This window comes from Syzygium oleosum, unplaced genomic scaffold (assembly GCF_021117445.2).
Source record: "Syzygium oleosum isolate NSW1041296 unplaced genomic scaffold, Sole_v2.1 Sole_v2.01, whole genome shotgun sequence".
Classification (NCBI taxonomy): domain Eukaryota; kingdom Viridiplantae; phylum Streptophyta; class Magnoliopsida; order Myrtales; family Myrtaceae; genus Syzygium; species Syzygium oleosum.
In genome coordinates, this window is record NW_026607485.1 from 16,679,474 (window position 1) to 16,691,930 (window position 12,457).

A 12,457-nucleotide genomic window follows, 5' to 3' on the forward strand; every position below is an offset into this window, starting at 1 on the left:
ATATTATTTTAATTAAATTTAATTAAATCTGTAAATAAGGAAATTAAAATAACAAGAATGTCAACTTGATACAACTCTAAATGATGTTTTTACTTTACTATCATACAAATCATAGCTAAAAAATACTTACTATTGTACTATTTACAAAGACCAAAAAGATAAAAATGTAATAAAAAGATAGCATTTTTTCTGTTGATTTAGGAAATTAATTCAAATGAAAAGATATTTAAAAATTTGGTCAATTGTATAATTATGCGAACTTGTGAATTCAATAACCGACTTGACAAGTTGAGGGGCTAGATTGAGCAAATTAAATGTTTAGGGACTAGCTTGAGCATTTAGAAATACTTCAAGTACCATATTAAATGAATTAAAAGTGAAGGATGGTTATTGCATATTGGGCGAAAGTTTAGAGACTATTAAAAAGTTTTCCAAACAAAGGATAAAGAATTGTCATATCAGAAATTGCAACATCGATTATGATTACATTTATTTTTCTCATTTCTTGCTATACATGATCTTATTTCCATTTTAATGTAATTCCGTTGCATCATAACGGCAATGTCATATGTTATGCCAACGGAAGGATAAGAGTGGAGGAGCGTTCATCACTAGTTAGGGTTAATATATGATTGTGGCCGACGAGGAACTGGTCTTCACAAAACAAGATGTACTCCTCCTTATCCGACAAAATGAGAAACAAAAATTGTCCTTACCATAACTTACTAAACAAGCATCCTCCTTCCTCCTAAAAAATTGTCCTTATGGAGAGAATATACACGCTTAAAAATTGACATTTTAGAACTGTTTTTCCACCGCATAACTTACTAACAGAGATTGGGGATCGAAACATCCATTGCATATGTTGAATAATTCGAGGACTGCGTTTGGTTATATGCCACACTAAACGGAGGGAGATAATTTAACTTTGCAAATGTCACTTCTATTTGAATTAGGTCTAAATGAAGTATTGGAAATGGATTATATGGGACTGAACCCAGTTAAAATAATTTAATTCAATTGGCATGCGCTGATTGAAAGTCTGTGATGATTAACTATGAACAACCACAGAAGGAGAATTTATTCGATCACTCATTATTCTCATGTAATCATTTCTCAACAGATAAGCTAATATGCCAGAGATCCTGGTAAAGGGAGTCTTGATGACGGCGGATTCCAATGATAGCAGATGTCATATTTGCCACCTAATATGTTGTATAAACAGAGGCCATCTGGAAGGACCCCCCAAAAACAAATGTGTTTGCATTGTATAGCATCTCTTTGTTGTACATAAACATCAAAGTAATGAAATTGATCCGGCCACTCAAAGCTGCAGAAGAAGAGAGTGTTGCTTATAAGCGCGTTGGGTTGAAATCTAAAGGACCAGGATTCACGAGGACCAAGCCCATGGAAGCCGAGATCGTCATTCTTGGACTTGCAGTGGATTGTGAGATTCACCCCTCCAGGCAAGTTGTTAGTGATTTGAAGGAGAACTTTATCAGGCTTAAAAAAACCATCGGGTTTCGCAGCTTCACACTCAAAGCAAAACAATACAAGGGAAGCCAAGGACACCAAAATGAGCCTTGTTGGTTTACCCATCTTTCAAGCTCAGTCTTTGTTTGAGAGATCAGTGACAAAAGAGTCTTGGTAATCTGATTTATTTATAGGAGGAAGATGATGCTTGTTTTGGAAAGTGAAAGAGCTTAATCAGAAATTATTTGGAGGGGCTGTTTCCACCACTCATTTTTACTGGGCATACAAAATCGACCATAATTATAGCAACTAGATCCTACATAAAATATAAAAAAATCTAAAAAAAAAGGGAAGGTAAATCAATATGAGGCTGCCACTATAACTTGCAATTGAATGATTGAAGGCAATTTTGTCTCATCAGTGAAAATGGAGTGATAAGTTATATAGGGTGGAAACAGCTGCGCTCTATTATAATCCTAAATTAAGTAGAGGCATTATCCATCAGTCCTAAGCAGTATAATAAAGTCTTTGCCTAGTTTTTTCCCTTTTGACCAAAGTGTGTTTACCAAATTGACTGGGGAATCCGTTCCCAGTTTTTCATAATTGGACAGGTTCTATGCGAAAAAAGAAAAGAAAAAAAATTTGAAATTGAATTACCTGTCTACTTACTTCCTTATTCTAGGGCTGTTATGCCGTGGCATGGGCTTGTGCAGTCTGTTGAGAGTCCCTCCCCCCGGCATATTGTTATTGAGTACAACGTGAACTTTAGAGTGCCTCAACACACCACCATGCGGCAGCTTCGCACGCAAAGCAAACCAATACGTGGGACAAAAGAGACTTGGCAATCTAATCCGCTTAAAGGAGGAAGATGATACCTGTTTTGTAAAGTGAAAAGGTTTAATTAGAAATTGTTTGGGTGGGGCCGTTTCCACCACTCATTTTTTACTAGATAGAGAAAATGGTTCTTAATTATGACAACTAGATTCTACATAAAATAAAATAAAAATTAAAAGAGAAAGAAAGTAAATATATTTGAGGTCACCACTTTAAATTGCAATTAAAAAATTGAGTAATTTGTCTCTTTAGTGAAAATGAGGTGTATTTAGTCATATAGGAGATAGAAATAATTCATATTAATAAGAAAACGAGAGTTATCTTCTCACACTTACGCTCACATATAACTTGGACTTTTGGATGAGAAAGAGAAAAATTTCAACCGTTAGATGATGTACGAAAGATAGTAACTTATGGATATTTAAGGAAAATTATAGATAGCAAAATTGTCAATGTTTCTGTCGATTAAGGAAAATTACGACATATGAGGACAATTACTCATTGATAAGGCTTTTAAGTTTACCAATCGTGAAGAAATGTTATTATCATGGAGGTAAGTTGCTGAGAACATGAACAAAAAAGATTTATTACCAACTCAGGTTGATTTCGATTTTGCGTGGAAAGTCACCAATGCTCGATTTTTCGTGGAAAGTCACCAATGCTGGGATGTTTAATATACACGTCAAATTACTGGACGTGAACGATGGCTACTAACTTGTTTTTTACAAGGATTTAAAGGAAAGTTACATTTATCGAGAGGAATCACTAAGCGTAGCTACCATCTTTATGTCAATTTGAAGTATTTTACTCTTCTATTGGTTAAATATTATGTGTTAATATTTTCATGTTATGAACCCTACAGATATATCATTGTACACAATGTAAATTATTATTTGTAAGTACAAGCAACTTACAACAATTATAAATAATGTACAACAATTATAAGTAATGTACGACTTGTAAAGTTAGAATGAAGCCCATCCTCCATTTTCGTGAACATTTTAGCCCATTTTGATGAGAGAAAAGCTCCCTCTTTTAACCTTGAAAAGGTAAATGACCATGGAAGGAGAGCAGGCCAGCTTGAACAGGACCATGACCCGCATTAGGTGTCGAGGGACCCAAAAGGTGTTTAGTGGGGTTAAAGCAATCAAAATCATGAATTGTGTCTGCATTTTCTCAGCTTCCTTCCACGTCTCCGTTCTGGAGTTTGTCACTAAGTGGGGGTGTTTGTCCCGTTAATATATCAATATGCTTTAGTTATTTAACAACCGTTTATATTGTTCCCGTTAGATGCTTGTTTGTCTTTGTCGTGAGGCGCTGCAGATCGCCATGCCGTGATTCATTCCTCTAGGTCATCAGGACCAGAAATGATATTATGAGCGGTTGTTCAGGCTCATGTAATTGTGTTGTACCAGGTGTCTGTACAATTCTGGAGCAGAAAATGGAAAGATCACGTGTTTTCAGCAAAGTGCGTTATGCTGGTGTTCTTGCGACCTTCCAAGCTCAACTGCTATGTTGTAGAAATAGTGCAGGCATGCTTCTATTTGTTCTTTAGAATAATAGAAGTAACAAATAGAAGCCATCTATTTTCGCTCCTAAACAAAAACGGCAAATATATTTTTTCTCCTATAAACTGGAAGACATGAAAACTGATGATTGAGAATGGGTAAACTATGAATGAATAGGTTAAGGTTACATTTTGTCCAAAGATAAAGCTCCCATCCAAGGAAAGTAATTGAGAGACCTCTGCATGCAGTCCAAATCATTGATTAGTCATTGAATCCAAATTATCCAATAAGCAAATGGGTGGCTTGGGAAACAAAAGTGATTCTATTGGAAGTGTTTTCTTGAAGAGTGTCATATGATTTTGCTTTGCATCTGACTGCTATGTTGTCTAATGTTATTCTGAATTCTGATGGCATTGGCCTCATGCCAAATCAAGTGATCTAATAGCTATTCAAGTATCTCTCTGTGGTCCTATAATCCCAGATTCTTCGGTGGATGATACGGTTCAATGCACTGCCACTTCTGCTGGTGCATCGACTCCTACTGCTTGGGACATTATGAGGAAGAGGAGTTCCATAGTGGATTCGCATGTTTAGTCGGGCTTTCTCCAATTGTTCTCAGATTTGACTTAATCTCTTTCTGTTGGACATCTTGAATAGGCTGAACTCTGGACAGAATTATGGGATGGAGCTCTTCCTCTACACCTTCATTATGCTTCCTCTGTCGTAGCACAGTTGAACCTCGAGCACATCTCTTGTTTGAGTGTGATTTCTGAGCTCAAGTACAGAAGAGAGTGCTTACGGTTTGTCTCGTTGATAGGGTTCCAGGAAATTGGAATGTTCAGATCAAAAAATGAATGATAGAGGTGGTGGCCTTGATCCTTATTTCCTCACATTAGAATGGAACCCTTGCATCTATTACGTGTGGCGAGCACAAAATGATCAACTGCACTCTCACGCTGCTCGTACTGCTGATCAGGCAGTAAAGGTGGTGAAGTTTGCAGTTTAAGTGTAAGGTGGAAGTCTAGGACACAAATTGATTTCAGCACAGGCAATCCAGTTGTGTTCAAATTGGAAAGTGCAGTTTAATGGATAGTCAAGTGGTTTTTTTGTTTGTTTAGTCTGTTGTTGTTTTAATATACTGCAGATGATCCGGTCCTAGTGTTGTCTTAAGACTTGTAGGGGGGCTTAGTCTAACCACTTAATTTGTTGCCCAAGCTTGTCCATAGGAAAATTAGTCGTCTATCATTTTAGTAGTGCACACATGTTGACTCGAGCAAAATGCTCTTTGGGCACATTTGGCTGGGGCAGGCTCGTCAGCCGACAGACCCGCGATCAAGTTTAATGCTCTTCAACATTCTTCGTAAAACTATCATATTAAAGTTATCTTTAGTAGGATGCAAAGCTTTTGTTCAGCCAAAAAAATCATTGTTTTGAGTGATGCGGTACATTACAAGTGAACTTTTAGATAAGTTGACCATATTCAATAACCAAGAAAAAGTTTATCCTCTGATATACAAATTCGATAAAACGACATTAACATACTTAGCATTATTCTAAGATTAGTATTTGTGCTAATGTCCGACTCAACAACTAGCTCTTCTTTGCAGAACAATGATCGCTCTCTTCAGCATGTGGTGGTTGGCTTGAGTGAGGTTGTGCAACTGTCACTTATCTAATAATGACAGCAATCCTCAACTGTTCTCCGCGTTACACGGGTCAGTCCAGCTTAGAGTTGGAGTATATGCAGAGCATAAGTTCTGATGCAGTTCAGTTGTAACGATTGCTTCGAAAGTTTCTGCAAACCTCAAAGCAATGTTTGAACATAAATTTAACTATCTCAATTACAGCATTAACAGAAGGAACAGTCTGGGAATGCAGCTTAGTGTTCCTTGACCTCCAGGTTCGAAAAATGCAGTCATTCCATACTAACTTCAACCCACATTTCTGAAAATCCCTCCCTTTTAGTAGCTTGTTTCAACCTAGTTAATTCATTACTTGAGTCACCGATATTTTCATGAATAAAGCAGAGTTGCATAGCTCGAGCCCAGAGTTTCAGACTCGATGAGAGTAGCTGCAATCGAAAGAACAGTATGTGATCTGGCCTCTCTGCTATGGTTACAAAGCAACCAGAGAGAATGGCCAGAGCTAGTTGAACCCTTGCTAATCCTCCTAAATGTAGGCAATTTATCCAGTATGGCAAGCCAAAAAAATAAAAGCATGTTTGGAGAGAACAAGAGAATCTTCTGCTGATTGACCTTATGTCCTGTATTTCTTACATCTTGCGTTGGGCCGCCTCCACTCAGAATTACATATAACAGCTGCAACTTCAGCATTGTAGAATCATAGGCCAATCTCTTAGAACAAATTGTACCGTAGATTCCCATGAGATGCGCAAGATCATGCCAAAGGTAACTACATTCTCCATTTCTTACTGCATATTTGACTATCAAGTTTCAATGTATGCCTCACATTGAGCATTTTCGTCCCAGCATAAGTATCATCAGGTTTATTGCTCGAAGTCGATATGCTTCCCTTGCTTAGAGGATAACTAAAAGCTGGGACTAAAAGCTGGGAAATCCTCAGTGATCCAAATCTCGCAACTATCCTCCATTTTTTTTTTTGGCCTGCCCTATCTCTAACTCTCCTCACTCTCTGACTTGCAGAATGCGAGAATCGAATTCCGCACCTGTGATACTAGTATCCCCACCTCCTCAATCCATTTACCGGCAAGGCCGCATGTCTATTGACGCAACTTTCCTCCATAAGCACCTTAATATGCACGCAAGATTCCATAAAATCTGGCCTTGGAATGCCAAGAGGCCTTCATGTTTCGCATGAAATTTCAATAGGGTAAATTACGCCAACAATTCTGAATGTTTAGCTCAACGTGCAATTGAATCCTAAACGTATGGAATTGTACCATCAACTCTTAATGGTTTTCTTCCGATGAAGTTATGTCCTTTTGACGATCGCTTAAACGATTTTGCTGATATGCTACTTCGATATTTCGCTTGAATATTTTTAATATTTTTTCGCATGCATGGTGCTAATGTGGACCCACGTCAAAAAAATATTAAAAAAAAAAAGAAAAGTCAGAATTCAAAGAAATTCTGACACGATGGTAAGCCCATATATGCTAAGAAATATCAAGAAAATGCCACATGGGATTTCGGAACCATTTTCTCAAACTTATATTCTAGTTACTAAGATTGATCGGTTCTAGGATGGGTCAGTTCTCACCTTGAAATTAGGAATCGGACCGGACATGGCCGATTCCCTAGTCTTGAAATTGGGAATCCACCTGAGCATCGAACCGGTGGTCCGGTTTCCAGGTTGAACCAGGACCCACTGTGTAGATTTTTTATTTTTTTGCCTCTGAACTCATCATATGTGACCCTTTTGACCACGTTTCGCTAAGAGCCTTCAATACTTTCTCTGTTACACGTTGTTGTTGTTTTTGGTTTCGTAAGAAAGAAGGAAAAAAAGCAAGACAATGAGAATTAAAAATGGCATGGACGGAGGGATAAACTGGCATGCCCCAGGAGGTGGTGTCTCTCGCATTGGGAAAAAAAGCAATTTTTGGGATATGATCCGAAAGTCTTCAAACTTATGGCAAAAATGTAATTGAGCCCTAAAATTTTTAAAAAATGCAATTAAGTCTTAAAACTTATCAAATTTATGTAATTGAAACGGAAAATGTAGACGTGGCTAAAACAACATCGTTTTGGTTCACATTTGATTTACAATATAAATTTTATTTAAATAAAATTAAAAAATAAGCTAGAAAAAAACCATTCGCTGTTGCCACCCCACCATCGCCAGGAAGGGCTGGCGATGGTGGGGGCACGGTCAGGGAGGGTCACTAGGCCTTGAGGACCCTCATTGACTGCAGGCGAGGGCTTGCTTGGACTAGGGTTGCTAGCCCTCGGCTAGAACAGAGTGAGGGCTGACGGCCCCCACCGACCGCTACCCTACCATCTCTGGCCCTTCCTGGCAATGGTGAGGTAGTGATGGCGAAGGTTGCATTTGTTTAAAAAAATTTAGCTTATTTTTAAAATTTAATTTAAATAAATTTTTTTATTAAAAATCAAATTTGGATCAAAAGGATGTCATTTTAGTTATGTAAGAGAGAGAAAATATTAAAAAAAACTATGTCAATATTTTCTATTAGCCAAGTTGGACGGAATTAACAGAAGGATTCGATTACATCAATTTGATAATTTTTAGGATTTGATTGTATTTTTTGCAAATTTTAGGACTCAATTACATTTTCGTGATAAGTTTTAAGACTTTCAGTGCACATATCCTTTGGAAAAAACATAAAAGAGAATTATGTAAGGCCAGCATATTTGGCCAAGCTAGTTGGTGAGCGAGGATATATTTTTTATCAAAAGGTATTACAAAGAAGAGATGAAAGTCATCAGCGTCGCACTCTTCCTCTCGTAAAAGGTTGAGTGTTCGAATCCCGGGTGCCGCAAGGTGACTTAATCGGTGCACGTGTGTGGTAGTTAGCACGTGTCGCCCCCAGGGTTTACCTCCCGGCTGTCGGCCGTGCGGGGGTTCCCTGGGTCACCAAAAAAAAAAAAAAAAAGTCATCAGCGTCGGCATTTCAAAGAGAATGAACAAGTTGTGATTTCTTTTCATCATCTATTAGTGCCCTCTTCGCTGCGAAAGTCTACTGATTATATAGTTCACATGGCTCCGTTCCACAGAAAATAAAGGTTCCGTTTATATTGCAAAAAATAATTTTTAAGAAAAACATTGTAACAAGAGAAAGAAAGAAAAGGAAAAAAAAAGAAAAAAATAAATATAATTAAAAAATTGAATTTATTGATAATTTTCTCAGAAAATCAAATCAGATACCAAATGGTGAAAAATATTTTCAAGTTTCAGCCGAATACTAGAAAATATTATCATTTTTCTTGGAAAATGATTGAAAAGTATTTTCCGAAAGTGTTAAATTTTCCGCGAAACGAACAAGACTAAATTAAAAAATATTTTCCTAAAAATAATCGCTTGTATCGTTTACAAAAATGAATGAACGGAATTTTTTTCATCATTTATGAAAATGTTTAGACATAAATTATTATCAATAATAATAATATTTTTTAACTGATTATTTCAAATGATACAATCGATTATTTTCTGAAAAAAGTTTTCCAAATTAGTACGAAACAAACGGAGCCTAATAATCGAATCTTAGTAAGAGAGGCTATGGTTTTGTAAAAACCACCGATGCACACGGGCGCAACTTTAGATTAGAAAATTAGAATAAAAAAATTAATAGAAAAAAGGAAAACTAAGACAGATTGGTCCGATTTGATTGGTCTAGTTCCTTATACATAACCGAAAGTTGAGAACTAGTTATTATCTGTTCTGAAAATTGGGAACCGAACCTATTTCCATGAGAATGTTCTAGAACTGGCTAGTGTGGTTCTCAGATTTGGACCGACACCTTGCCCATCCCTACTAATTACAATTTTCCTTTCAAAGTCCATCTTGAATTTAAAGAGGACAACATGCGGGAAGAAAGCAAAACCCCATGAATTTTTTGTTTTTTCTTTTGTTTTGGGTTAATACTACGAAAAACTCCAAATTGGTACACCTGTGATAAATTTATCCTAAACTATTTTTTTTATCACAAAAAATCTCAAACTGGTACGCTTGTGACAATTTTACCCCGAACTAATTTTTTGACCACCAAAAATACCAAAATGGTATACATGTGATAATTTTATTCCAAAATAATTTTTTTTATCACAAAAAACCTCAAACTGGTACGTCTGTGACAAATTTACTCTCCATTAATTTTTGTTAAATTTTACTGTCAAATTGCTAAGTTTGATGACACGTGGTAGTTGACGGGTGTACTAGTTTGGGGTTTTACCCTACTGTTTGTCACAAGTTTACCAATTTGTGATTTTTCGTGATGTTAATCCAATTTAATGTATACTAACAGAGGGTAAATTTGTTACAAATGTACCAGTTTAGGGTTTTTAGTGATCAAAAAATTAGTTTGGGGTAAAATTATCATATGTGTACCAATTTGGAGTTTTTGTGGTAAAAAAATTAATTTGGAGTAAAATTGTTACAAGTACACTAGTGTAGGATTTTTGGTGGTAAAAAAAATAGTTCGGGGTAAATTTATCACAGGCGTACCAGTTTGTCACAAGTTTATCAATTTGTGATTTTTCGTGATGTTAATCTAATTTAATGGACACAAATGGAGGGTAAATTTGTCACAAATGTACAAGTTTGGGGTTTTTAGTGATCAAAAAATTAGTTTGGGGTAAAATTGTCATAGGTGTACCAATTTGGGGTTTTTCGTAGTCAAAAAATTAATTCGAGGTAAAATTGTTACAAATGCACTAGTGTAGAATTTTTAGCGGTAAAAAAAATAATTCGGGATAAATTTGTTACAAACATACTAATTTAAGATTTTTAATAATAAAAAAATTAATTTAAAATAAAATTATCGTAAATATACTAATTTGGAATTTTTCATCCTATTAACCCTTTTGTTTTGGGATATGTGCACTAGAAATCCTAAAACTTATCACAAAAGTGCAATTGAGTCCTAAAACTTTCAAAAAGTGCAAACAAGTCCTAAAACTTGTCACGAAAGTGCACTTGAGTCCTAAAACTTTCAAAAAGTGTAAATAAGTTCTAAAACTTATCACGAAAGTGCAAACAAGTCCTAAAACTTGTCACAAAAGTGCAAACAAGTCCTAAAACTTTCAAAAGGTACAATTAATGGAAGGACTTGATTGAATCAATTTGACAAGTTTTAGGACTTGTTTGTACTTTCGTGATAAGTTTTAGGACTTGATTGAATCAATTTGATAAGTTTTAGGACTTGTTTGCACTTTCGTGATAAGTTTTAGGACTTGTTTGCACTTTTTTAAAGTTTTAGAACTCCAATGCACTTTCGTGATAAATTTTATGACTTATTTGCACTTTTTAAAAATTTTAGGACTCAATTATACTTTCGTGACAAATTTTAGGACTTTGAATGCAGTTATCCCTTTTGTTTTTTGTCTAGAAACCCCATTGAAACCTCCAGTTTTGTAGTAGAAGGAAGAAACTGGAGTTCTTCATGTTCATCAGATTCAGAGACTCATGTTCCATTTCTCTCGCAAAGCCCTGCTTCATGTCAGTGTTCTTCAAGTTCCTCCCCAAGCTGATTACCTACGTCTCCTGCTCAGATTTTCCTCGACCTCCTCAAAATCGCAATCATTCACGGTCTCCTACCTCGTTAACTCATGTGGGCTCTCTCCAGAATCGGCTCTCTGCGCTTCCAAGCTCGTCAAATTCGAAACCCCTTCAAGACCAGACGCAGTCATCGGTGTCTTCAAGGACCGAGGTTTCGCTCCAGCTCAAATCTCGCACATCCTTAGGAGATTCCCCGCGTTGCTTTCAGCGGACCCAGATAAGACCCTCTTGCCAAAAATCGATTTTTTGTGCTCGAGAGGGATCTCCGACCTCGGGTTAGCCAAACTCGTGGTGGCAGTCCCGAAGATCTTGAGCAGGAGCCTGGAGCAGCATTTGGTACCCACTTTTCATTATATTAGTAATTTGTTACAATCCGATGAAAGGGCCATCGCAGCCATCACACGTGCTCCGCGAATGTTGTACGAGGATCCTCAAGCCGAACTTGTTCCTGAGATCACGACTTTGAGGAGTGCCGGAGTGCCGGAAGCGAACATCAGGCATTTAGTCCTGTACCACGGGCAGATCTTCTGGTGTCGGTCCTGGCGATTTGATGCGACCATGAATAGGGTGAAAGCAATGGGTTTCGACCCTGCCAAGCTGAGTTTTGTCACAGCTCTGCACGTGATCATGAGCATGAGCGAGTCGATGTGGAGGAGGAAAATCGGTGTGTATGGCCGGTGGGGTTGGTCCGAGGAGGAAGTTCTTTTAGCTTTTAGGAAGTATCCATTGTGTATGGCATTGTCGGAGAGCAAAATTACTGCTGCGATGGACTTCTTTGTCAATGTGGTGGGGCTCGATTCGTCGGTTATTTCCCAACGTCCGCTAGCCATCACATTTAGCTTAGGGAAGAGAATTGTTCCGCGGGGATCAGTCTTTCAAGTTCTGCTGTCTAAAGGTGTAATTAAACCTTGTAGCCTGACTACATTGTTGACTGTTTCGGAGAAGAAGTTCCTGGAGAAGTTTGTGACTACTTATTTGGGGGAAGCACCGCAGTTGTTGGCTGTCTATAATGAGAAGATGGGTCTTGCATGCTAGTTTGGAATTTTGGTACTTGGTCAGGTTCATCTAGGAATAGGATGCTTGTTAAACCGAAGAAAAACTGTGCTCTTCGTTTTCTTTTGTCTACATGTTACTTTATAAAGTTAAATTCTTCATATGTGAGGTCATTGTTTCATCCCTCCATGTTTAATATTTCATCTTCCTATCTTCCGTTCAACATCTTGGATACTCAAACTGAATTGAAACTTGAGGAAAAATCAATTGATGGCGGCTCTTCCTTCTTTCTGCAATCACTAATTTCCTTCCTCTAAATTCTCTATGCCTAGCTGTGTTCCCCTGGTAATTATTGCATTGTGTCCCCGTAATAACAGAACTTTTGGCGGTGCTCGAAATTAAGGTACTTATCTGACTCAAGGCAGCTCCTGATCAGT

At 37.2% G+C, this 12,457-nt stretch overlaps 1 protein-coding gene across 1 annotated transcript; it reads left to right on the top strand.

Annotated features, from left to right (window-relative positions):
• The first annotated feature begins 10,868 nt into the window (after positions 1-10,868).
• Positions 10,869-12,204, top strand: LOC115681100 (transcription termination factor MTERF6, chloroplastic/mitochondrial-like). Its single transcript, XM_030604942.2, has one exon. It carries the CDS (start codon positions 10,935-10,937, stop codon positions 12,060-12,062), a length of 1,128 nt encoding a protein of 375 aa, XP_030460802.1. The 5' UTR covers positions 10,869-10,934; the 3' UTR covers positions 12,063-12,204.
• The last annotated feature ends 253 nt before the right edge of the window (positions 12,205-12,457 follow it).

Bases quoted from the DNA above. Each gene is read 5' to 3' on its own strand.
- LOC115681100 (XM_030604942.2), top strand. From the start codon at position 10,935: ATGTTCCATTTCTCTCGCAAAGCCCTGCTTCATGTCAGTGTTCTTCAA.